The sequence below is a fragment of the Ambystoma mexicanum genome, chromosome 5q (genome assembly GCF_040938575.1).
Source record: "Ambystoma mexicanum isolate Mex_15411 chromosome 5q, UKY_AmexF1_1, whole genome shotgun sequence".
Lineage (NCBI taxonomy): Eukaryota > Metazoa > Chordata > Amphibia > Caudata > Ambystomatidae > Ambystoma > Ambystoma mexicanum.
In genome coordinates this window covers 1,300,221,688-1,300,245,885 of record NC_090933.1, presented here as the reverse complement: position 1 = coordinate 1,300,245,885, position 24,198 = coordinate 1,300,221,688, and the positions used below count along the sequence as shown (strand labels likewise).

At 44.8% G+C, this 24,198-nt stretch overlaps 1 protein-coding gene across 1 annotated transcript in view; it reads left to right on the top strand.

Annotated features, from left to right (window-relative positions):
- The window catches only part of WDR97 (WD repeat domain 97), an 847,808-nt gene that overhangs the window by 617,429 nt on the left and 206,181 nt on the right, over positions 1-24,198 (top strand). The window contains exon 18 of the mRNA XM_069621894.1: positions 11,611-11,802. Within this exon, the coding sequence (XP_069477995.1) occupies positions 11,611-11,802 (192 nt within the window). The remainder of the gene's footprint in view (positions 1-11,610; positions 11,803-24,198) is intronic.

Below are 24,198 nucleotides of genomic sequence, written 5' to 3'. Positions count from 1 at the left end.
ACTTTGAACCTGTGAATCAAGGGAAGGCTCTCTCGAAGTCTTCTATTTCCAGATGGCTCTCCGGCTGCATCATGCACTGTCACCGGTTGGCTAACCGACCGCTGCCAGGCCGTCCGAGAGCCCATTCGACCAGAGCGATCGTTGCTACTACGGCGTTCTTATCTGGTGTGCCCCTGCTGGACATCTGCAGGGCTGCTACGTGGAGGTCGACGCACACCTTCACGAGATTCTAATGCGTCGATCGGGATTCCAGGGAGGAGTCCAGGGTCGGCCTAGCAGTGCTGCGCAACCTGTTCGCTTAAGGTGAGCCTGGTGAGGAGGTAAGAGATGCTTAATGTTGAGTTTTTGTATTGCTTAATGTTGAGCCTTTTGCCACCCCCCGTGGTTTTGCATGTGTGTACTGCTATTTATTCTTATATTCATGAGCATGTGAATCCATGCCAGACCCCATGCTGGAGAAGGAACAAGTTACTTACCTGTAACTGTTGTTCTCCAGCATGGGTCTGGCATGGATTCACATGCGAACCCTCCCGCCTACCCCTCTGCGGCTCTTCACTTGGTCACACTGCCACTTCACGTGCTACCAAATCTGAAGATGGCTGCCAGAGGCGGGGCTTAGGTAGAGGGCAGTCATTGGCTGTGGTCAGTATGACGCAGAGATCAGTGATTGGTTACTACAACGAAAGACAGATCAGAAACGAAACTGATACTGATTTTTTCTTTACCGAGGATTCCCAGCCTGACGACGGGGAATATTCATGAGCATGTGAATCCATGCCAGACCCATGCTGGAGAACAACAGTTACAGGTAAGTAACTTGTTCCTTGCCCAAGCAGAGATTTATAACACTTGACATTTTGTGGCATTCTGTCAGTACATGTCTGGCCGTTTCTGGCTGATTCTGTTCGTTACCTAATCGACAGAGCCGTAGTTCTGGTGCAATCTTGTCTCTTCTCCCAGTGATCATTAATGTAGGTAGTTGTTCGAATCTTAGTAGTATAATGAAACGTCTAAGTCTCGCATCTGGGCACAGATTAAGGTAGCTCTGAGGTTTTTTAAAGTTGTACAGTCTATACTGGTCAAACTGGTAGCTTTTCAGTTCCCGTAGATGATCGTAATTCTCTAACCAGTCCCAAAGATCTATACGTTTGCCCAGAGCCCTCTGTGCCTCTTCTGTAACACTACCTTTCCTAATTTGCCACCCGATAGCTGCCAGAAATGTGGTCATCTGTTCCTTATAGGGGCAAGGGGAGTTCGCCTTAGAAATCGCTTGATGGACAGCAATTAATAGCCCATTATTGGTCACACTGCTCATTTTCAAATAGAGTAGGGCTCGCTTTTTTAACACTTGCGCTTTCAATGAGGTCAACCCCAGTTCGAGCCTTATTATTGCCATGGGGATACCTGGGGGTAGACCCATGATAGAGCGCCAGAATTTTCCTTTTATCATCTGGAACCATTTCAGGTCGATATTAAGGAGAGCTTCCAAACCATAAATAATCATTGGGGACAAGACTTGTATGTATTGTTGGCGTGTACCCCAAATGGTAAAGCCTCCCTGATTGACTGTGAATCTATGGAACAGGGCGGTCAGTTGCGCCGCTCTGATCGTGCGTGTTTGTTTACATATTCCATAGTCACCAACTGTCTCAATTTCGATCCCTAAATAGCGATAGTGAGGTGTATAGGTGATGTTATCGAGGCCAACTCTCAGCTGTACTCGAGTGGCGTTCTTTTTGGTGAATCTCATGGCCTTTGTTTTATCCAAATTGATTTTAAGGCCATTTCTCTCGGCATATTCCCAGAGGGCAGTGGCCGACCTCCGTAACCCACTAATAGTATGGTCGAGTATAACTAGGTCGTCGGCATAGGCTAGTACAGGGCAGACGGAATCTCCTATTTTCATGGGACAATTTGTCGCAGCCCTAATAGCCGTGGGGATGTCATGTACATATAAGTTGTATATTAACAGAGCCGTAACGCAGCCTTGTTTCACTCCCCTATTTTGGTGGACGCTTCTGGTAGTATGGCCTTCCTGATCCAATTTTACTTTGACTGAGGTGTTATGGTGAAGCAGTCTGAGATAATACGTCAGGCCTTCGGGGCAACCCATAGATTTTAATTTCTGCCATAGGCACTCCCGGGGAATGGAATCAAATGCCGCCGAGGTGTCAATATGAAGGGCATATAGTGGGTGCTGCCCCCCTGATCTTGCTCGTGATCTTAAAAGATCCATAACCATGATATTATGCGCCGTGGAATATCCCTGCCTAAAGCCACTCTGGAATTTGCAAAGTATGTCAGGTTGCTCAACCCAGCGCTGTAGTTCTTTTAATAAAAGAGAGGCAAATATTTTCCCCGTGGCATCCAGCATTGAGAGAAGTCTATAATTACTGGGATCAGCGCGGTTACCCTTTTTAAAAACCGGTATAAGAGCCGCCGTTTGCCAAGATCGAGGTATTTTCCCCTCATTTAAGATCTTTTTAAATAGGATAACTAGTAATGATGCCCAGAATTCAGGATGAGACTTCATCACGATGTTTGCCAGTCCGTTAGGGCCAGGGGCACGTGAGGATTTTAATTCTATGATTTTTTCCAACACCATTTCGTATAAAGCAAAGTAAATTAACCCTTTCCCTTTACTCAGGGAGCCAGGGCAGCTAATGTTAATTGAACAAAAGTCTAGGTGAGCCGAAGCACTTCTTGAAGGTAAGTAAAAAGTCTTGCACAATGTTTTAGAAATCTTTGTAGAAAATGAAATCACTGTTGGGCCACAAGCTGGGAGGCTTGTGAGGGGCAAAGCGGCAAGCAACTCTGCAAAAGAAACCAAGGCAAGTCTCAATTGAGAGCTAGCAAGGCTACACAACAAGCAGGGCCATTTTAAGCATTTTTGGGCCCTGGGCATGGACATCTTTGGGGGCCCCCTCCACCAAACCAAAGAAATTAAGTGATCAAGAATATTTGGTGGCACCCCCCATCTCCCACCGTGATCATAACCTATAGGTTGATATGCTGCCTCACAGCATTGAAAATAAGCATGTTTACTTATTGTTAGTCATGTTAGTCCCCTTACCCCCTTCATTCTTGCTCTAATCAGAATTATAAACAAGTAGCATTTGAAGGCCAACATTAGCAATCTTTGAAGAGGTGACTTCTCTTCTAGTAGAGAAACAGGATACTTTTGATCAATAGGATCCGGAAAGGTATGCAGCCTGTGGTATTAATGCAGGACTGTATGTAAAAGGTACATATAACCCAGAATAGGCCGAGAACTCACATTAGCTGCCTTAGAGAATGCAAAACTGCTCAAGCATGGATAGAGTAGACCAATTGTAAGGAAGGAGAAAGCTACACATAGCATGACATGGATAGTGAATGCAGATTAGTAGCTACCAGAAAGGTGTCTCCATCGAGACAGACTGAGATTAGACGTGGGACATGGTTTTCAAATAGTGTTGCCATTAGAGATCAAGAGAACAAGTGCCTGCGGTGTGCAATATGTCAATGCTCACTATTATAGTGGAAGAAACCCTATAGCCAGTGAAACCATGAGTGAGGCTTTTATGAAGATCATACCCTGAGAAGGAAATCACTCTGAAGGGCTGACAATTTTGAAAGGTTTAGGGACTGGCAATTCTGAGAAGTTGGGCAATACAAGATTAAATGAGATGCACAGGATCACACATTGCGTAAGGGGTGAAGCTGGGATTTGTGCCAACTCTGCAATTTCTGAATTTGAACACTTTTCCAGCTCTTACCATGTACTAAAGCAATCTCATTTTATAAAACTGACTTGCAAAGTACAAAAATCACATTTCCAAACATGACCATTTTTAAAACCAAAATATTACAGAAGGGTGTTACGCAAAATAGGAATGATTCTATCTTCATTCTCTCCATCATCAAGGGAAGTATATAAGTACCAGAATACCAATCAATGTGATTTAACAGATTTAATCTAGGTATGTATTTTGTACTTTTAAGCTTGAAATACTTTCAAAACAATGGCTTGTGAAATTGTGATTTATAAACGTGCAGAGAATCCTTTGACTTTTATACAAAAAGCAAATCTTTTTTGTGTCAAACAAGCAGACCTTAAAATGTGCTTGGCCAAGGCGTACAGCATCTGGTCCGCTCTATCCTGTCTACCACCTCTTCCACTCCAATGGCCTACATAAGAAGAAATATCAAGTACTGAGCTAAACGATGCCACAAGGCAAACCTCACAGAAGACAGCACAGTAATGCAAGATATATTATATGATTTGACCAGGATCACTGTATCGTCTGCTGGCAAAGCCAGGATACAAGTATGAACACTTTGGTTCCACATAGTCTTAAATTTGGATACTTATTCATCTCTTGGACTAATAGTTTATGCTCATCTTTGGAGGGGCTTGCATAGGTTTTAGAATGCCCCATCTGAACAAACCAATTTCTAGACCTTCACCGTACGAATGGCATGTTAGTTTTAATAGCAACCCCTATCTGGTGCAGGAACACTGCTGATAATACCACCTCTAATGCTGCAAAACCAAGAACACATGCAGGTTGGTTTATAAACTTCACACATAGGAAAGGATCAGCCAGCCTTGCTGGAATGTGCTCTTCTAACCTTTCATATGAACACATATCTCTGCAATGACTGCTTAACACACTGAGCTAACTTCTGAACCATTGTGGCACTCAATTTATCTATAAGGATTTCAACTTTGGCTATTGCACATGATCAACATAATTCCCACAGGAAGGAGAAACACACAAACTATGTATTCCACAGTGAACACAGAAAGCATTGGTATCCAGTCAAAATCTCGAAAAAAAAGTCGAATGACAATAATCTCGAAAAATAAATCTCGAAAAAAAAAAGTTAAATTCCCTCTTTTTTAATTATATATTTATTTTTGGGTCCGGGAATAACAAAAATGGGTAAAACAAAAAAAAAGAGGGGGTTAGGGGGGAACCCCCCCATTTCGAATAAAAAACGTCATTAAAAAGATTCGACTTTTTTTTTTCGAGATTTATTTTTCGAGATTTTAACATTTGACTTTTTTAAATTCGACCTTTTCACTATAAACCGAAAGCATTACCTGATTAATTGATCAAGACAGAATGTACTTGTCAAAACAGACAGGCAATATGTTTAGGACCTCAGCAGCATGCCATCAAATCTCCTGGGGTGTGCTATTTAAGTCTGCTGAACAATGGAATTGTACTTTAGATCAGGCCCCTTTTGCCCTCCCATAAAAACATCTCTGAAAACAAGAGGTAAGCAACCCCTTAGTTTCCCAGTACCTTTAGTTTGAGGAAATTGGTTCCAGCTGGCTTCTGTCCCAGTTTTAGTATGGCAGATCCTGTTGTTCCTGGGCCTCAGCCATGGAGACAAGAGGGAGGACGTCTGGGGACTCCTGCACTACAAATTGAAGGACGGCGGCAGCAATGGGCAAACTTCAGATCAGCAGCACTTTGCGGTTTAAGCTTCTCGCAAATAGCACCAATGCGGTCCTCGGATACCTTATAGACCTTCGCATCTGGGGTCCAGCACACTGTTGAGGTGGCTCAGGTTGGTCAGTCCTGCTTCATGGGAGTCTGGAGGATCTTCCTAGAGCTCGGGTCCAACTTAAAGATGACACGATTGATTCTGGTATTCCTCACCCTGGCAATTGGTTCCAGCAGCAGCAATGGAAGTACAGCCAGCTCAGAGCGGATTTCCAGATGAGTTTGTCTTGGGGTAGTTTGGTCCCACCAACCCAAGGGGAGTAGTCATCCTTTGCTGGGCTTCTCTAGTCAAGGCGAATTCGGAGCTTCAGCAATGCATCAGGACTTCACCGGGCAAACTAACGTTCCAGGAGTTGCAGCAAGTCTCTCTTCCAATTTCTTCTTCGGATTCCTTCGTCCAGTGGTCGTCTCTGCCTTCCAAGCAAAAAACCTCACCTTTTATGCAGGTTTCTCCCATTCATTTGCAGCCTAATTGTCAATCACACAGCAGGGAGACTGTCCTCTGAAGACAGCCAGCCGGCCAATCACCTTTGGGAGAATTCCTGTAACCAAGGCGACTAAGCCACGATGCCTCAGGGCTGATTCTGTGCGCTTAACAAATACGAATAAATAAATAAATAAATAAGCACAGGGAGTTTCGGGCACCTCCGTCGCTTCCTGCCCTGCCAGACACGCTGGAGCCAGATGCAGCCTTCACCAGTGAATCCCGCCAAAGACAAAATGAAGAAAGGCACCAAATCTGGTATGGCGCGCAGAGTAAATCTCAAGAAGGACCTTTGTTACAAGAAATGGCAAAAAAAGAAGAGTGGGGCCATTTCAACAAAATGGGCACCCATGGGTGCTTTACTGCAGCTGTAATTGCAGCCTGTGGTAGAAAAACACAATGGTAGTACAATATAAATCACTGCCAGCAGCCATTAATTGTAGAAAGGGTAACATAAAAATGTTATATGAGAAACTAGATAAAGGGGATACTAAGTAACGCCTCCAGCACCCTATGGTAAGATAGTGTGTTCTGGGTCCAGAAAGTTACAAAATGTAAGTAAAGTCAATTTCACTTTACTGCTCTTTGAAACAGTAGTTTAACCAAGAGAAGGTATTTAAATCTGGAAGACTTCCCTGTGTGTCTGCACTGAGGGTGTGGGTGACACAATGTAGAAAGATGATGCCGATGGAGTTTGTCAGACTCCAAAGTCAAATGAAATAGTATTAAAATCAATGAAAAATATATGATAGAGTGGGAAAAAGGTCTCACTCTCTCCAGGAAAAAAGTTAAAGTCTGAAAGTCCAGCAAAAGTGCTGTGTGTCTCTAAGGTAGGGAATTAGCACATTTCTGAGAATTCTCCCTAACGACTGGCTTCAATTTACAATGACACTCATATTTCCTTCTTTGTGAGAGTGTTAGTAAGTGACTTGTAAAACTTGATATGTCAAATAAATCATAGAAAATAACAAATGACTACCAAAATTAGTAGAAAGCAAAGGAACTGCCAACTGTATGGCCACCAGTTTCGCCCAACTGGGCTTTCTCAAGGCAAAAAGAACAACATAAAATCAAATAAACATACTGTTGGAGTAATTATTGTTGTAAAAGTAAAAGGAGGGTTGGAGGAGATGAGAGAGAGAGAGTTGGAGGGAGACAAAGGGAGACAAATAATAACTTAGTGTTAGGGATATAGCTGTGAATGACTCTTATTAATAAACAATGGTGAATGCAAGTGAGTACTGTCACTACTGGGTATTGCATCAGGCGACTAGGTACATTCATATCCTATTCCAAAAGTGGCTTATGGTGCGAGTGCAACTGAGCTTCATCTAAGTGTTGAGCTAGAACAATGAATTGCGTCGGATGGCTTGGAGCATTGCTATTGGATGTGTAATTGGTTATGACCCTAATGTAGGAGCACCTGGCCTGGGTAATGATCTAAACTAACAAATAGTGAGATCCAAAGGAGAAGCTGCTCATTGTGCATATGTATGCCATCCCAAATAATGGTTAGTATTGGCATGGGTCAGAGGTGGGCCTCTAAGTATGTGAACAGAATGCGGATAAGCTCACCATATATATAGGGGTATTATTACCTGATACCGTTCACTTTAGGTAGTAGATGGTAAGATTTAATGGACGGCTGGTTGCCGCATACATAATGGGTGATTGTTGGCAAATGCTCCTGTTTATGATATCCGTGCAAAGGGACAGCACGTGAGTGAGAGCTGTATGGCCATAGTATCCCATAGTCGTGATTAAGGAAAATACACTCACTTATCAAAAAGGCTGGTTGGTACGCACATTAGTGAACCGTGTTTCTGACCGTTCCATGCACGGCATAGGCAGAGGGCTGGCTCCCATGTGGACTTTTATAGCGATAGTTTGTAGTTGGTCCATGATATGATATGATATGATATGATATAATAATAATAATAATAATAATAATAATAATTTAGCATTTGTATAGCGCTACGAACCCTCAGGTATCTGAGCGCTGCTTATTATTACCCACGGTGTGTGGTGCTCATTTATCGACCTCGGAAGGATGAAAGGCTGAGTTTGGCCCTGCCGGGATTCGAACCTGCGTCAGCAGGCTCTGCACAGATGTCAAAGCGAGCGCTCTACTCGCTGTGCCACTTGACCGGCTTATGGTATTTGTAACGCGCCTATACACAAGTGTTTCAAGGCGTGACACGGCAGGGAGGGGGAACAAAGGGAAGACAGACAACGATCCTACTAGGCCTGGTGTCATTCAGATCGCGCAAGTGCATGGGTAGAGGGGAAGGGAAAAGTGCAAGGGGAAAGGGAGAGGGAAAGTGCAGTACAGGGGTAGTAGAATAACAAGATAAAGAAGGGCCAGCTGGTGGCAAGTGCAAGGTAAGTGCAGACAAGTGCTGGGAAGGGGCGCAGTAGGGGTACAGAGACAGTCCCGCAGTGCAGGGGTTGCCAGGGAGGCAGTGCAAGGGGAGAGTGGCAGGGCCAGGGACCGAGATCGGTGAGAGTAGCCCAGTTGCAGATTCAGTGCAATTTCAGTCAGGAATTTAGCAGGGGAGAGGGGAGAGAAAGCAGAAGCAAAGAGGAAGGTTTTGAGGTGCTTCCGGAACCAGAGATGGTTCTCCTCAAGTTTCAGGGAGGCAGGAAGGCTGTTCCAGAGGGAGGCCCCTGCCGCGGAGAGAGATCTACCCCCAACTCGTTGCTTGGAGAAGCGGCTGACCCTGAGGGAGTTGGAGGCGGATGAGCGAAGAGCTCGAGAAGGAAGATATCTAGGAAGAGAGAGTTGAAGGTATTTTGGCCCCATGCCCCAGAATGCCTTGTGTACAATGCAGAGGGTTTTGAACTTAATCCTCGCAGCCACTGGGAGCCAGTGTAGAGATTTCAGACCTGGTGTGACCTTTAGGATAAAAGCTGTGACAATATTCAGTACTGGTTATGCGTATTGCTACTGGAAAGATCAATTGTTATATTTGCTGCAGTCAATGATGTGTATTCTACAGTAGTGTGTGGCAGGATTAAGCAGCGCTCAGTGTTAGTATCCGCTCAGAATGAGCTTAGATCTCTTCCACCATTTCTGTGAATTGACCTCCCTGTAAAGGTAGACATTGTCAAAGTAAATAGAACTCATTCAGTGAGTGGTCTCATTTGATGATGCGTGCAGTGTCTGTATTTGATATTCATAGTCTTAACACAAACGTTCTCTTGGGACACCATGTTCTTGGGCAGGCCCAATAGGATCACAGTGATGTCTGTGCCGGTGTATGCTATCAGCCAGACTTCATTTGTGTCATCTTGTAACACGCAATTTGGCTTTGATCCCATGTTCTTGCGCAGACCCAATGGGATCACAGTGATGTCTGTGCCGGTGTATGCTATCAGCCAGACTTCATTTGTGTCATCTTATAACACGCAATTTGGCTTTGATGCCATGTTCTTGGGCAGCCCCAATGGGATCACAGTGATGTCTGTGCAGGTGTATGCTATCAGACAGACTTCATTTGTGTCATCTCGTACCACGCAATTTGGCTTTGATCCCATGTTCTTGGGCAGCCCCAATGGGATCACAGTGATGTCTGGGCAGGTGTATGCTATCAGCCAGACTTCCTTTGTGTCATCTCGTACCACGCAATTTGGCTTTGATGCCATGTTCTTGGGCAGCCCCAATGGGATCACAGTGATGTCTGTGCAGGTGTATGCTATCAGCCAGACTTCATTTGTGTCATCTCGTACCACGCAATTTGGCTTTGATGCCATGTTCTTGGGCAGCCCCAATGGGATCACAGTGATGTCTGTGCAGGTGTATGCTATCAGCCAGCCTTCATTTGTGTCATCTCGTACCACGCAATTTGGCTTTGATTCTCTAGTTGTTCCACTGTCAGTTGTCATTACTGTATCAAAGGCTTCTTCTTTGCCGATTCCTTCATCAGCTCCTCCCTCCAATGCGGTCATCCTCTGTCGCCATACTTTGCCTAATAAATATGTGCAGTGCATATGGCACCTATTTTACTTCTTATGGGGCAACTGCGATCGTTGCCAATGTGAACTTGACTTTGCCCTGAACTTCCTTCTGTCTTTGGCTCTCAGCTGATCTTGGTGCTGTCCTCTTCACATTTCACATCTTGGAATCTTTTATGAGAAACACCAGAATGTCACAGATCTTGATGCTTGAGCTTTGACCTTGCACGCAACTGCCCAATCACAGAGGCTTACTGTGTAGTCATTGCTTGAATCACTTGCACCTTTAGTTCTTGTGCAGAAGTTCATCTAGTGTATAATGGCATTTGCCTTGACCGCAAATCACCAGGTCAGACTCCTCATTGCTTCTTTCGAACACTGTCATCATGATCACTGTTGGACTAGGGTATTTGTTTCAAACCAGCAATGATCCTGTGACCTTTCCCTCCTAGAACCTTCCGTGCCTACTCCCATCCGGAGCTCTTACATATGGGCGCATGCACAGGGAACAAATGCATGCTCCATTCCTCACCTTCTGATCCCGGGGGAGGACACTGTAGTATCTTTCATTTGGTTGTTAAATCTGCCCAGTGACTTTGTGAGATTAGTGTTGTCTATCAATTTAGCAATTTAGCCCCAGTGTGAAGGCACTAATAGGGGTTTCATTGCCTGGCACGAGAGTTAACGGTTTAGAGAGAAGCAAGGCCATTAACAAGGGGCACAGTCATTCAGGAATGACTGTTAGGAATGGGGGTGGTGTCCACTTTCTGTTTCCATCATTGGGACAGCATGGAAGAGCAGAGAGAAAAAGTCAAACAGGAATGTAGAAGTTAGTTTTGGATCACAAGATCAGGTGCGTTGCAGAACAGGATCTGCAGGTTATGAAGATGTGTTGGCAAAGAAAAGAAGATCCGGAGGCGCAGTGGCGAGATGGTGCTGAGCAGAGGCATTGCTGGAGAAGGTGCTGAGGGGGCTATAGCCCCGGGTCTTTTGGCTGTAGCCCCGGATAGAAGCTCAGGTGCTACAACCAAAATGCTAGCTAGCCCCGAGTCCCGCCAGTCCTGAGATTAGCTTAGTCCCTGATCTTTTCCAGACCTCGCAACACCCCTGGTGCCGAGCATGAGGTCAGGGTGGGCATGTTCTTGCCAGGCTTCTTGGAACTGCTGGCAACCAGCAGCAGGCAGAGTGCACTCTGCGGATCATGATTAGGTTCTGACTTATCCAACACTTGGAAGTGGATGCTAAGGAGCTGTTTCATATTTTTAACTGTGTTTTTCTTCATCCAAGATATCTCCAGCTTTCCATATTAATCAGATAGATCTACCAGTATTTATTCCTAATCCTTGTACTCTTGAAAAGCATTCCAAACCAGCGTTGACCTCTTGGCTGGTTTTGTTCATGTTTTTTTGCTGAGCTTGAGTCTTGTGTAGTTGTGTAGTTGTGTATTCAAACCCTGTAGGTACTGTAGGATTCATGCTGGGGTTTAGCAATTGACAGCTCTCTGCATCTGATGTGTTGTTTCACATTGGGACTGGAGTGTGCTAGCATCTGTGGCCCCATCCAGGGATTACAAAGAATGAGGCTGCCACACTACATGGACTCCAGCAGCTAGGAATACCCTGTGTGCATCACGGTGGTTGACCCTTGACTCACCTGTATCTGCTTTCTTTATAGGACTTCAAGATCACATTACCACCGTTGATAGAGGGACGGCCCAGTGCTCCTGTAGAAATCAAAGCAAAAAGTCCACCAGCACCACCGACACCGTCACCCGTCTCGCCTGCACCCACACCGATCCCCAATTTCATTCTCCAGTTTCAACACGAAGGATGGTTTACGGCCCTCTTTCCAGATTTCGGCCCTCAGGTGAGTCCAACAGGAAGTGAGTCTCTTCTTACCTTGTACAAATCATGATACTGTGGTGATCTTTGTATGTATTTTATTTTAAAATGTATAGAGCGCAGTCCCTAAGATGAAAGGAGATTGCACAATAATCACACTTCACAAAAAGGAGGCAAGAAATTACAGCATGACAGAATTCCCAAAACACAATTATTGATCTTATAAAAACATCATTCAACAACAATCTCTGATTTTAGATCATCTTAAATAAATGTGTTTGTAAAGCTTTGCAGAAGGCAAATCCAAGCGCCCTAGGCTGCTATAGAAAGGCTTGCGCAGAGATGCAAGGATGCTGGGGCCTTAGGATGTTGCATCTTAAAATGCCCATGCTCCAATTGTGCCCGAGACCACCTGTAATTTGCAGTGCCCCTGCCAAGACTACCAGCAATCTGCAGTGCCCCAGCCAAGACCACCAGGAATCTGCAATGCCACAGCCAAGACCACCAGCAATCCCAGGTCCACCAACAATCTGCAATGACCACCAGCAATCTGCAGTGTCACAGCTAAGACCACCAGCAATCTGCAGTGTCACAGCCAAGACCACCAGCAATCTGCTGTGTCACAGCTAAGTCCACCAACAATCTGCTGTGTCACAGCCAAGACCACCAGGAATCTGCAATGCCACAGCCAAGACCACCAGCAATCACAGGTCCACCAACAATCTGCAATGACCACCAGCAATCTGCAGTGTCACAGCGAAGACCACCAGCAATCTGCAGTGTCACAGCCAAGACCACCAGCAATCTGCTGTGTCACAGCCAAGTCCGCCAACAATCTGCTGTGTCACATCCAAGACCACCAGCAATCTGCAGTGCCCCTGCCAAGACCACCAGCAATCTGCAGTGCCACAGCCAAGATCACCAGCCACCTGCAGCGCCTCAGGCAAGACCACCAGCCACCTGCAGTGCCCCAGCCAAGACCACCAGCCATCTGCAGTGTCAGACCCAAGACCACCAGCAATCTGCAGTGTCACAGCCAAGACCACCAGCAATCCCAAGTCCACCAGCAATCTGCAATGTCACAGCCAAGACCACCAGCAATGTGCAGTGCCCCAGCCAAGACCACCAGCAATGCACAGTGTCCCAGCCAAGACCACCAGCAATCTGCAATGTCACAGCCAAGACCACCAGCAGTGTGCGGTGTCCCAGGCAAGAACACCAGCAATGTGCAGTTTCATAGCCAAGACCACCAGCAATGTGCATTGTCACAGCCAAGACCACCAGCAATCTGCAGTGTCCCAGCCAAGGCCACCAGCAATCTGCAATGCCACAGCCAAGACCACCAGCAATATGCAGTGCCCCAGCTAAGACCACCAGCAATCTGCAGTGTCCCAGCAAAAACCACCAGCAATCTGCAGTGCCCCAGCCAAGACTACCTGCAATCTGCAGTGCCCCAGCCAAGACCACCAGCAATCTGCAGTGCCCCAGCCAAGACCACCAGCAATCGGCAGTGCCCCAGCCAAGACCACCAGCAATCTGCAGTACCACAGCCAAGACCACCAGCAATCTGAAATGCTACAACCAAGACCACCAGCAATCTGCAGTGTCCCAGCCAAGACCACCAGCAATCTGCAGTGTCACAGCCAAGACCACCAGCAATCTGCAGTGTCCCATCCAAGACCACCAGCAATCTGCAGTGTCACAGCCAAGACCACCAGCAATCTGCAATGCCATAGCCAAGTCCACCTCCACGGCCTCATAGGGGATGCAGCAGCTTTTCAAAAACCTCTGCATTTAAATCGGTGGCCAGTGGAAAGAAATCAAAATGGGGAAAACCTGATCAACATTCCATAGACAGGTAATCAATCGGGGAGCCAAGTGTTGCCTATATATGAAAGGAGCTGAGCCAGTGGCTGGAAGGGCTGTTTCAAAAGCATTGTCCCCATCAAGCCTCGGTTGAAATAATGCTTGAAATGTTGTATGGATGTCTGTGGGACAGACACAGGATCTCATCTTTTTCAATGAAGAAAGTTGCAAGAGCAAATATTCCTGACTTGTGCAATGTGTAGGATAGCTAGGGGGTGGTCATGAGAACATGCTAGGAGGGTATACTCGCTGCAGTTTACTTCATAGGGATCCCGAGCTTCATGATCATTTACAGGATATTTGTTCCAAATTCAGCTATTTTATTCCGGGTCACAGTACTGACAGCCTTCAGAAGAGAAATGTATGTAGGAAGGAGACACATGATACATTTTCAAACCAATACATACTGTGCTATTGCCTGAGCTACCATCAGACTCCAGCCTGTTCCGTGAAGACGGGAAATGCTACAGGTTGGTTGCAGCTGAAATCCTATCCAAGTGGCTGTTACTCAATGGCCCTAAAGCCTGTCTCATTAAACCACGCACATTGCTTTCCAGCTTTGCCTTTTGTCTCACGTTATTATAATATGTACCCGCCTGTTGTTTTCAAACAGGTTTGAACAGTGGAAACGCACACAATTCATCCCTGCATAGATGCTTCACCCATGAATGAAAAGGATGAGTGAGTTCTCAACTCGTCCGATTACTAGCAGACAGAACTAAGCAGTACTGTGTATTTCTTAGATTCTAGTGTTCACTTTGTCGGCAACATGTTGTAGATCATCCTGCATTTAATTATGTAGTGCTATTCCTTAGATAAGCTTGACAAGAATCCACCATATGAATTGATTAACAACATTGATTTTCCATTAGTTACATCTTAAAAGAACGACTTCCACAAATCTTAACCCCTTTCCGCCTACTCCCCTGCTCTCTCCCAAGCTGTCCATCACTTCGACATCAGTTCCCATGAACAGATAATCATGGGCTACATGAGATATGACCTATAAATGTAGGGTATGTCTTCATAAACAGGGCAAGGCTACCATTGAAAAAGGCAAGTCCTCTAGTAAATATGTATCCTCTCTCTGACCCTCTAATGGCACCTGGTAATTTCTCATTTATGCAATCTCCCGTATCCTGCAGTAGCATTAATTATTATTAGGATCTGATTGATATCTCCCATAGATGTATAGACTGCGAGACTTGTATCTCTCCAAGACTGACATCTCTGCACTGGCTCCCAGTGGCTGCAAGGATTAAGTTCAAACCCCTCTGCATTGTCCACAAGGCCTTCTGGGGCCTCAATACCTTCAACTCTCTCTTCCCAAGTATTTTCCTTCTCAAGCTCCTCGCTCATCCACCTCCAACTCTCTCATGGTCAGTCGCTCTCAAAGCAACGAGTTGGTCTTAGATCTCTTTCTTCAGCTGGGGCCTCCTTCTGGAACAGCCTCCCTGCCTCTCTGAAAATTGAGGTGAATCATCTCCGGTTCCGGATGCACCTCAAGACCTTCCTCTTCTGCTTTTGTCTCTTCCTCTCCCCTGCTGAACTCCTGGCTGAAACTGAAACTCCACTAGTCACCTGGCGACCCTCTGTTCATGGGCCCAGGTCCCCTCCCTGCCAGTTGCACTCCTGCACTGCCCCCCTGGCAGCCCTTGCACTCTGGGGCTGTTTCTGTAATCCTATAGCCCCCCTACCAGCACTTGACACCTGATGGCTGTACTTCTTATTTATTGTTTTGTTTATTTATTACTGTGTATCCTATGTACTGCACTTCCCCTCACACTTTTCCCCTTCCAACCCCTGCACTTGCGCAATCTCAATGTCAACTGGACTAGTAAGATGGTTGTCTTTGTCTTCCCTCTGTTCCCTTCCCTTGCCGTGCCTTGAAACACTTCTGTATTGGCGCGTTATAAATGCCATATCATATCATTTCCGATTATATACTAACTAACCTAGCTGCCAAGACAGGGTGAGCAACAAGGACCAATTTCATGCTGTACTTTTGTCAACCCAGCAGGACAAAAAGAAATGGCGTAGTCACTAAAGTCACTAAAATAATTCAACTCCACTGACATGTTTTGACTGGAATTTAAGAGGGTAGAGTTTACAAAAATATAATATTCAAGGGTAGCCTGCTTATTCTCCAAGAGCATTTCCCTGGGCAATCACCCTTTGTGCAACCATTTAACATGTTTAGGTCCCAATCATCTAGGAACTTCACCCATTTCCGCCCCTGCATGTTGGAGGAGGCTTGGATCATAACACGTCTACTTTCCAGTTCGGGCCCCCCTCAATATCTTTGATATACTTGCAGTGGGGGTTAAGACTAGTCCCTGGGCAAACACCTTCAACTTCAACTTCTAGGATATAATCCTCACAATCTGGGATATGAATCCTTCGGTCAGGAAATTAATGTTTCATACCAATCAGTAACCCCCCATAGTGTCTCCTGCAACATAAATATTTGACTGTACTGCTGTAGCTTCTATGACTTCCCGGAGTACACAAGATGCTTAATTCCTCATGTATTCCAGGATGTCATATACAATTCTCATTGCTGATTGACCGGGACAGTGGCCAATGCGTCTGCCAACCATTTCGAGACTCTTTGGATGTCCTCTATTTTTGCAACACCCTTCACATGATTTGCTATAATGCTGTGTAGGGATTGGTAACTCGGAATGTGGTTTAAGCCAATCAAAGGCAGGTTTAAAGCCATCACATACATGTCCAATTCCAGACCCATGCCCTGCAGTTGTATATAATAATTGTGAGTCATTGCTAATGTATTGCTTGTTTTACAGTGAATGCGGGTAACATTGGGGTTCCTATATTCAAACGGCTCAACAAATTCAAAATCCTCAGTTTCTAATAACCGCAATAGAGGAATTTGTTTCAAAATCTGCAAGAAGGATGACCGATTAAAGCAACAGTTTCTTGTTTTCTGATTTAAGCGTTTCACATTAAATGTCTTATTCAAAACCAGTTTAAGAACAGTACCAAGCTTACAACTTTTTGCCGATTCTACCAGCTCCACCTGCTTTGGTAGCACAGACTTACCACGTTCAGGGGTAAAGCTGTAATCATTGCCACCCCCTCTGTTTGTCCCCAAATTGTCTAGTTCCCATACAGAGTCATCTATGACCTCTTCTAAATCAACACTGGCCACTGACATCTCACAGTTCAGTAACCAGCTGGTCAGAGTTCTCATAGTTTTTTATTGTCTCTTTTCTTTTGTGGGACAATTTCTTTTTAGATTTCTTTGAGGCATTCCCAACCTTTAGTGGTGTCCAGCTTGCATGGTCCTGATTAATGCTGGTACTAACTACTCCATTACGAAGTGCTAAACTTCTCTGTTTAGGTGATAGTAATATTTTTGATGTATCAGCGGGATACAGCGTTGTTGCCCTTCTCGCTATCAGGATCCATCCCTCTATCATTACATTTTTTCATGAGCTTCCTCCATGACCTTATTAGGAGGGTGATCGAAAGATCGTTCTTTATCAACCGCAGGCTCATGGTTCATTACAATAGAAGAAACAGATATTTGTTTTTGTACTGCGTTAGTACTCACATTTTCATGGATTTTGCCACACTATTTTAACAAAATGTTAACGGTAATATAAGGAATACATGGTGGCAACAGTAAAGGCGGACATAAGTGATCGCAGTTCAAGGGTGTTTATTAAACTGTATAATGGGTGAGAAAAACACCTAATCTAAACCTAAATCTGAGATGGGAGCAAGCTACGACTATCAAGTAATAATAAGGCAGTCCTATTGGTGTCTTGTAAAATGAAAAGGACCTATACTAAAAAAAAAAAAAAATTGCCTATCCTTACAACTAAGCTACAGAGTAGTGTGGGATAATGTTCACAAGAAAAGAAAGACGTGTTCACCAAATGATAAGCCAGGATGGTAGGGCTGGGGCTCCTTTCCCACGTTTTTGAGCACGGGACAAGTCAGGCCGTTTGAACACAGCACACTTCTGGGTCTCGCCAGCACGATGTTACAGTTCCTTTCAACAATGCCAGGACCTTCTGGGGCCAAGTCTCTTTCCTGCAAAGTCTATTTCCCCTCAATTCACAGGCATCCCTCTGTCGGGTTCACATTTGTCAGTTTCACAGTTCAATCAGTTTTCTCCAACGTGTCAAAGACTTTCGAGTGAAGTGTCAAAGTGGTCCTACGAGGGTTGTGCAATACCCCTCGTAGGACCACTTTGACACTTCACACTGGCCTCTACTAAGGCATCTTAATTTTCATAGTTTCAACAAAACAACATGACCCAAAAAAGGCGTCAGTCAGAGTCCTTCAAATGAGCGCCCCATGACACCTGACCACTCTGCTTCTGAACCTTTTACTAGGGTTTTTTTAAAGTTCAATTAAACATGTTCTTTGTTCAACAAGGTTGCCGCCTGCAACATTGGACCCAGCACAGTTCGGTTTTACTATCTGACTTCTCCCACTCACCGGCTGTGCTGAACTGTCAGAGTTTCTTGTCTTGGGAGTCAAGGACGGCACCACAACAGCAAGCCATTCTCCCCGCTTTGGCTATCAGCGCCGGAGTGCCCTGTGTGCTGTTGACACCTTTACCACCAAACGCCAGCTGGACTTTCCGGTCGTATGATTTCCCTTTCGGAGGCTTTGTGGGTCTGAGTTGAAAAGGGCAAGGGCAGTTCCCCCCACCCCCCTCACCCGCCCTCCAGGTCTCGCCGCCTTTGTCATCTATTTGAAATGACGGTCCAGTGTCGCTGTTTCCTTGTGCGTTCGGCTTTGCTCAAAGTGTGCTCTCGTGCTCTGCTTTTTATCCCTGTTGGGTAAGGGCAAGGGCCGTCAGGTGCGCATAATTATTGCCAATTGCCTAACTCTGCCTGACCCTTGTGTTGGGACTTGTCAGGTAAACAGCTCTGGCGTTAGTCCATTGTCTTTCACGGTGTAGGAAAGTGTTTGTGTAGTTAAAGGGGGTGTATATCTTCTAAGTATCCTACGGGGTAGGATGGGGAAAAGGGGTTAGAAGATGGGGAAATTGTGTCTCTCCCGTCAGTGTCCCACTTCCACTCCCTGAAGACCTCCATACAGGTGATCCTCCCCCACTGGTCCATCCCCAGGAACTAGATCCAATAGCAATGGCTGTATCCTGGCCACCTGGATGACAGATCTCCGGGGAGTAGCGGGTGAGACACCTTCAGGCTTCTCAAAGTAACCATGAACAATAAATTGAAATTCAGCAAAGAACTTGACAACCACACTCCCCTCTTCTATACTAACTAGAGAGTTAGATTGGGAAAAGAGGTTAGGTGAGGCAGATAGTCTTTTTGGATCTTTAATTAAGGACTCCGCCATTCCCTTTCTATTTACCTCTATTTACTTCCAGCACAACCAATTCTGTATAAGTGACTTATCCGCTGATGCAGCAATACTCTCCTGTAACGAGTAACAAAGGTCCAGTAGAGAATTATTGTCAATATGGTCCATATTTGAATTTTCCTCATTTCATGGGCCATTATTGCTAAGTGGCTTTCCCATTTGTTGTAATTACTGCAGTATCTGAAGAACAAGTGACCACGTCAATAGCCCCTATTTATTCAGCTTGAAAAAATGATGTCATTTTCCCCTTTTGGATTAGTTTTTTACAACTTCTATTCCACACGTGTTCACAGTGCAATAGGTCATTCATTTAAGTCTGTGGAGTGAGCCCTCCCTTTGCAGAGGTTATACCTATCACCTTTAGGCTTTATTTTAGGCAGCATTTTGCCATTAGGAAAACCGGCACTGTCTCCCATTGAAATGTAAACTATACAGCTGCTGTTAATTCACTTGTAAAAGTATTGTCGTTGCTTTGGCTGCCAGCGGTCTTGCCGGACAGCGAGACAGCACTTGCCCAACACACTCTTCCAAAGCTCACACACCGATGCACGAGCCGCTCTGCCTTTATAGTATTCGGTTCCTAAGGCAGCTTTTGGCACCCTGGACAAGTAATATGAATGAAGCTTGTAGAAGCAGCCAGCAGCAGTGTAAAGCAGTACCAAGGAAGCAGCGACACAGCACTCGCCCAACACACTCCTCCAATGCGCAAGCCGCTCCGCCTTTATAGTATTCAGGTCCTAAGGCGGGATTTTGGCTGCCTGGACCAATAAGATGACAGAAGCTCATGGAAACAGCCAGCAGAGCACTGTAAAGTGGTACCAAGGAAACTGTGCGAAAGCACTTGCCCAATGCACTTCTCCAATGCGTGCCAATGTAATTTGTCTCTCTCCACGCAGTGTATAAATGGACGATTTGTGCAGTCCCATAAGTATCGTTTCCCACATTTCTTTTCATATATTTTGGTTTAAAGTGCCTCTGGTCAACTAGCTTTAAATTTCCATTCACTCTGGTTCCTGTTCCCTCAGTAGTAGACTATGGGCCTCATTACGAGATTGCCGGTAGGCCGCTGGTGCTACTGGTGGCCTACCATCAATCTCAGCTTGCCGTTTCCGCTGCCGATATCGCGCTAATAATACCGGGATATTATGGGTGGTCGGGAAATGGTAAGTTCGGACTCCATGGAAATGGGAACATTGAATTACTGGCACTGTTGCTAGCGGTGCTGGTACTTCAGTGATTTTTACCCTGGTAAGGGCCTGAGCTACTGGCAGGTCAGGCCTGCTGGCTGTTCACAGCTCCTACCGACAGACTCAGCATAACCTGTTCCGGAGAAAATGCTGGTATTTATTCCAGACCGGGTTACTCGCAATGAAGCCCTATATACCTTGGAAATCAATCCTTTCATGAAAGTGGCTTTTTCAATAAATAACTGCTGCCTGCTGCTTCTCGTTGGATAGTCTTTCTACTGCCCGTACAATCAGCTGTTCCTGGAAATGCTTACCAGAATAGCCGTACATGCGGAGCGTGTTTGGCGTGCGGTGAGCAGTGGATTGTGCCTCCATTCTTGATGCGTTGAATAATATGAATTCGCATTGTAGCTGTGTTGATGCGAAAACTTTAATCTGGGAAACGTCATTATATGCCAAAGCGTCAGGCCAAATGGCTGTGTTGGTCTGGGAAAAGTGACGAACAGAGCCCTTCGGAGCAAGCTGATAGAAGGCGTGTAAGATAATCCTCGTATTCGCTGGCTCCACACTCAGATGGAATTCTTAACCTCTTCCTGCGTCGCATCTAGATAGAAATGTGAATGTTAGCATGCACCACACTCAGATGATGGAATTGTGAATGATAGCATGTGCCACACCTAGATTGAAATGTGAATGATAGCATGTGCCACACTTAAATGGAATTGTGAATGATAGCATGTGCCACACCTAGATGGAATTGCAATTGGTAGCATTGTGCCAAACTTAGATTGAATTGCAATTGGTAGCATTGTTCCAAACTTAGATGGAATTGCAATTGGTAGCATTGTGCCAAACTTAGATTGAATTGCAATTGGTAGCATGTGCCACACATAGATGGAATTATGAATGATAGCATGTCCCACACCTAGATGGAATTGCAAATGGTAGCATGCACCACACTTAGATGGAGGTGTAAATGGTGGCGTCTGCCGCCCCTGGATGAAGTCGCGAACATTGGCCTGAGTTGATTCTTGATAGAGTTGCAAATGTTGGCATACCCGACACTTGGGTTGAGTTGCGAACACTATCCTGAATCGCTTCAAGATGGAAATGCGAATGTAAATGTTAACATGCCACCCTGTATGCTGTGTACCCTGCTTTCCTGTTCCCCCTGTCCCTATATGCCCATGTGTCGCTTTGTTCCCCGCAATCCTGTTCACGTGCCTGGTCTTGGGCGCTTTAAAGATAACCATCTCATCACATCACTATGCTTACTCTCCACTGTACACCATCATACAAATAGAACACAGCTATACACCTGACTAATTTGGCCTAGCTGTTCACATACGAATATGACCCTATGAACACCTCATCGACCTAATAAAACGCAGCTAGCCGAGCACATTCCGGCCTTGATGCTCACATATGCGTCCTTCAGGCCTAACGCAGCCAGAGCCGAGTCTGGATGTCCACTCACCAGGTTGCACACATTCAACTGATATCTTTAGCACCACACCTAACGCTAGGATGCAGCTATCATCAGGCAATTATATCAGCTGCACACATAACTGTTGCACCCACGCAACCCTACGACTCTACCTCTTTCAACTGACCAGAACTACGGTTCCCGAAGGCGTTCAGCCTACCAGCGCTTTGAGGTCATACCAATGAAATATAGAGCGATATACAGTGGTCGAAGTGGGCGGGAGCAGTCGGGACCGGTGCTCCTCTACTTCTTTTAATAAAGTTTTACAGTTCCTATACTTAAATTTTAAAAAGAAGCCATTCCGGAATGGTTTCGTTTTAAGATAAAAGTGTAGGAAGAAGTTGAAGGTTTCACTTTCATTGCACTGCACTGAGAGTTCCTCTAAACAGCAGGAGCATGTGTTTCGGGGTTTGTATTGTGCGTGGGAGGGGAGTGGGGATGGGGTTTGTAGGGAGCGATGCAGGCTGGTCGGGAACATAGTTCCACTACTTCTTTTTGTACACTTCGACCACTGGCGCTATATAAATGCCAAGTAACATAACATAAAATTTACCCTTTGAAATAGCAGGCAAGTTTCAAAGCAAAAATAAACACTATAATCTAAGAAACTCTAAACCATATGTCTAAACCTATGGCCATCAAAGAGAAGACCGAGACGTTGTTTCAAATGGAAAGGGAAATGATGCTGATGCAAACAACTTAAAATCGTTGCCTCTGCCTGCTAAGAAACGTACTCACGATTCCCATGCTCCCGGTCACATCACTGCTTATTTTAAACCTGGGAATGTAGTAATAGGGCCTGTGGTCAACAAAGAAGTTAATGCAGTTGCTGCAGAAATTCATGTAAATAATGCAAATACAAGCTTGCTATCTGCTACATCATTGAGGGAAATTGATGCTAATTCCTTACTCGATCTTTGCTACCGCTTTTGCAGCACTGCACGAGAGTCTACAGAGGGTGATTTGGTGAAACCACATGAAACACTAAGTGTTGATAAACTAGAGACCAGAGATACAAAGGCGATTGCCTCGCCAAGATTATCTACCACACCTACCCTTTTCCCCTCGACTTTGCCCTCCCCTTTGCATTTTGTGCCTACACTTAATGACAATGAAGTAAACGAATATAAGGAGAGGAATGCGGAAGAAATGGAGTACAATAATCCTAAGCATGGAGATGGCGTTTCTACACCTAATGGCATATATTACCCATTGGAAATATTCCCCATATCCAATGTGTCACTGATTGTGATAAATACTCTAGATGTACACGATGCTTAAGTATGCACAATTTATCGGGATCTTCTTTATCATATCCAACACATAAACAAAAATGTAAATATGTGAAATCACACAAGCAACAGGAAATGTAAATCACAACCAATTATCTCTGAATATGAGGTAGATGACCAGCCGCAACCTTTTAATTCCACCATAACATCCACATGTGATCTCAAAGCAAAATCCAGACGAGTGCGTAAGACAGAGAGAACAGCAGAAGGAAAAGACGCCTACAGAAAACAGAGACTTTGACCAGTGGGCTGCGACAGGATAGCAATCTTAGCAACACTGATGTGCAGGCTCAATCTCCTGAGAAAGTAAAACAGTCTGGGAGAGCAAAACATGAAATAATTGCCCTTCCTAAAGAAATTACCCCTGTCTGAAAATATAACAACTGGTAACAATAAAGTCAACATAGCAGTAAGTAAGACTGAGAAGGAGCTGGTGTGCTCTATTAATATTAGAGTGGTTACTATCAGTGAAAAGGCTGACAAAAGCACAAAAAAGCATATAAATATATCGTCATTAGTCAACCTATTTTCAAAGATTCCATCATTATGAATACTGAATTCCTGTGATTTTGAGTTTATACAACCTTTGAAAAGATATTTCGGAGCAATAACACAGGTACATTGTGTACTGCTAGCAACAGCTACTCTGATTAGATCGCAAGAATAATTATTAGACTTTCTTGGCATCGAGCTGGACAAAGAGATACCTGTTTCTACACAATCTTTCCAGTGTGAACATTGCTGCACATCCAAAAATAAAGAAGTAGTAAAGAACAAACAAACTACTGCTATAGACTATCAAGTGATCAAGTGGGATGGAGATGGTTAAAAAATCTAGTCCATCAAATGGAAAGTGATCAAACATGAGTGTTCAATGTAGCCTCGTGGAATACCCGAGGCCATGCCCATTTTCAAAAAATGGGCGCTTCCCTTGACCATCAAATAGGCTACCATATATTTATGTTACAGGAGACGCGGCTGATGAATGATTTCCATATTTACAGCCGCATTATATACCAGTCAAATGCAAAAAAAAGACCAAAAAGGCCACTTTTATGACTGCTGTGAATCATGATTTTTACTCTACGGAAATAAAACTAGAACAAGTAAATGGCAACATATTGGCAATTGAAGTAAAGGCGAAATATAGCTTAGCCGCCCCCAATATATTGATTATTAACATATATGATCCTCCCACTAGGAATTGCTCTAGTGAAATA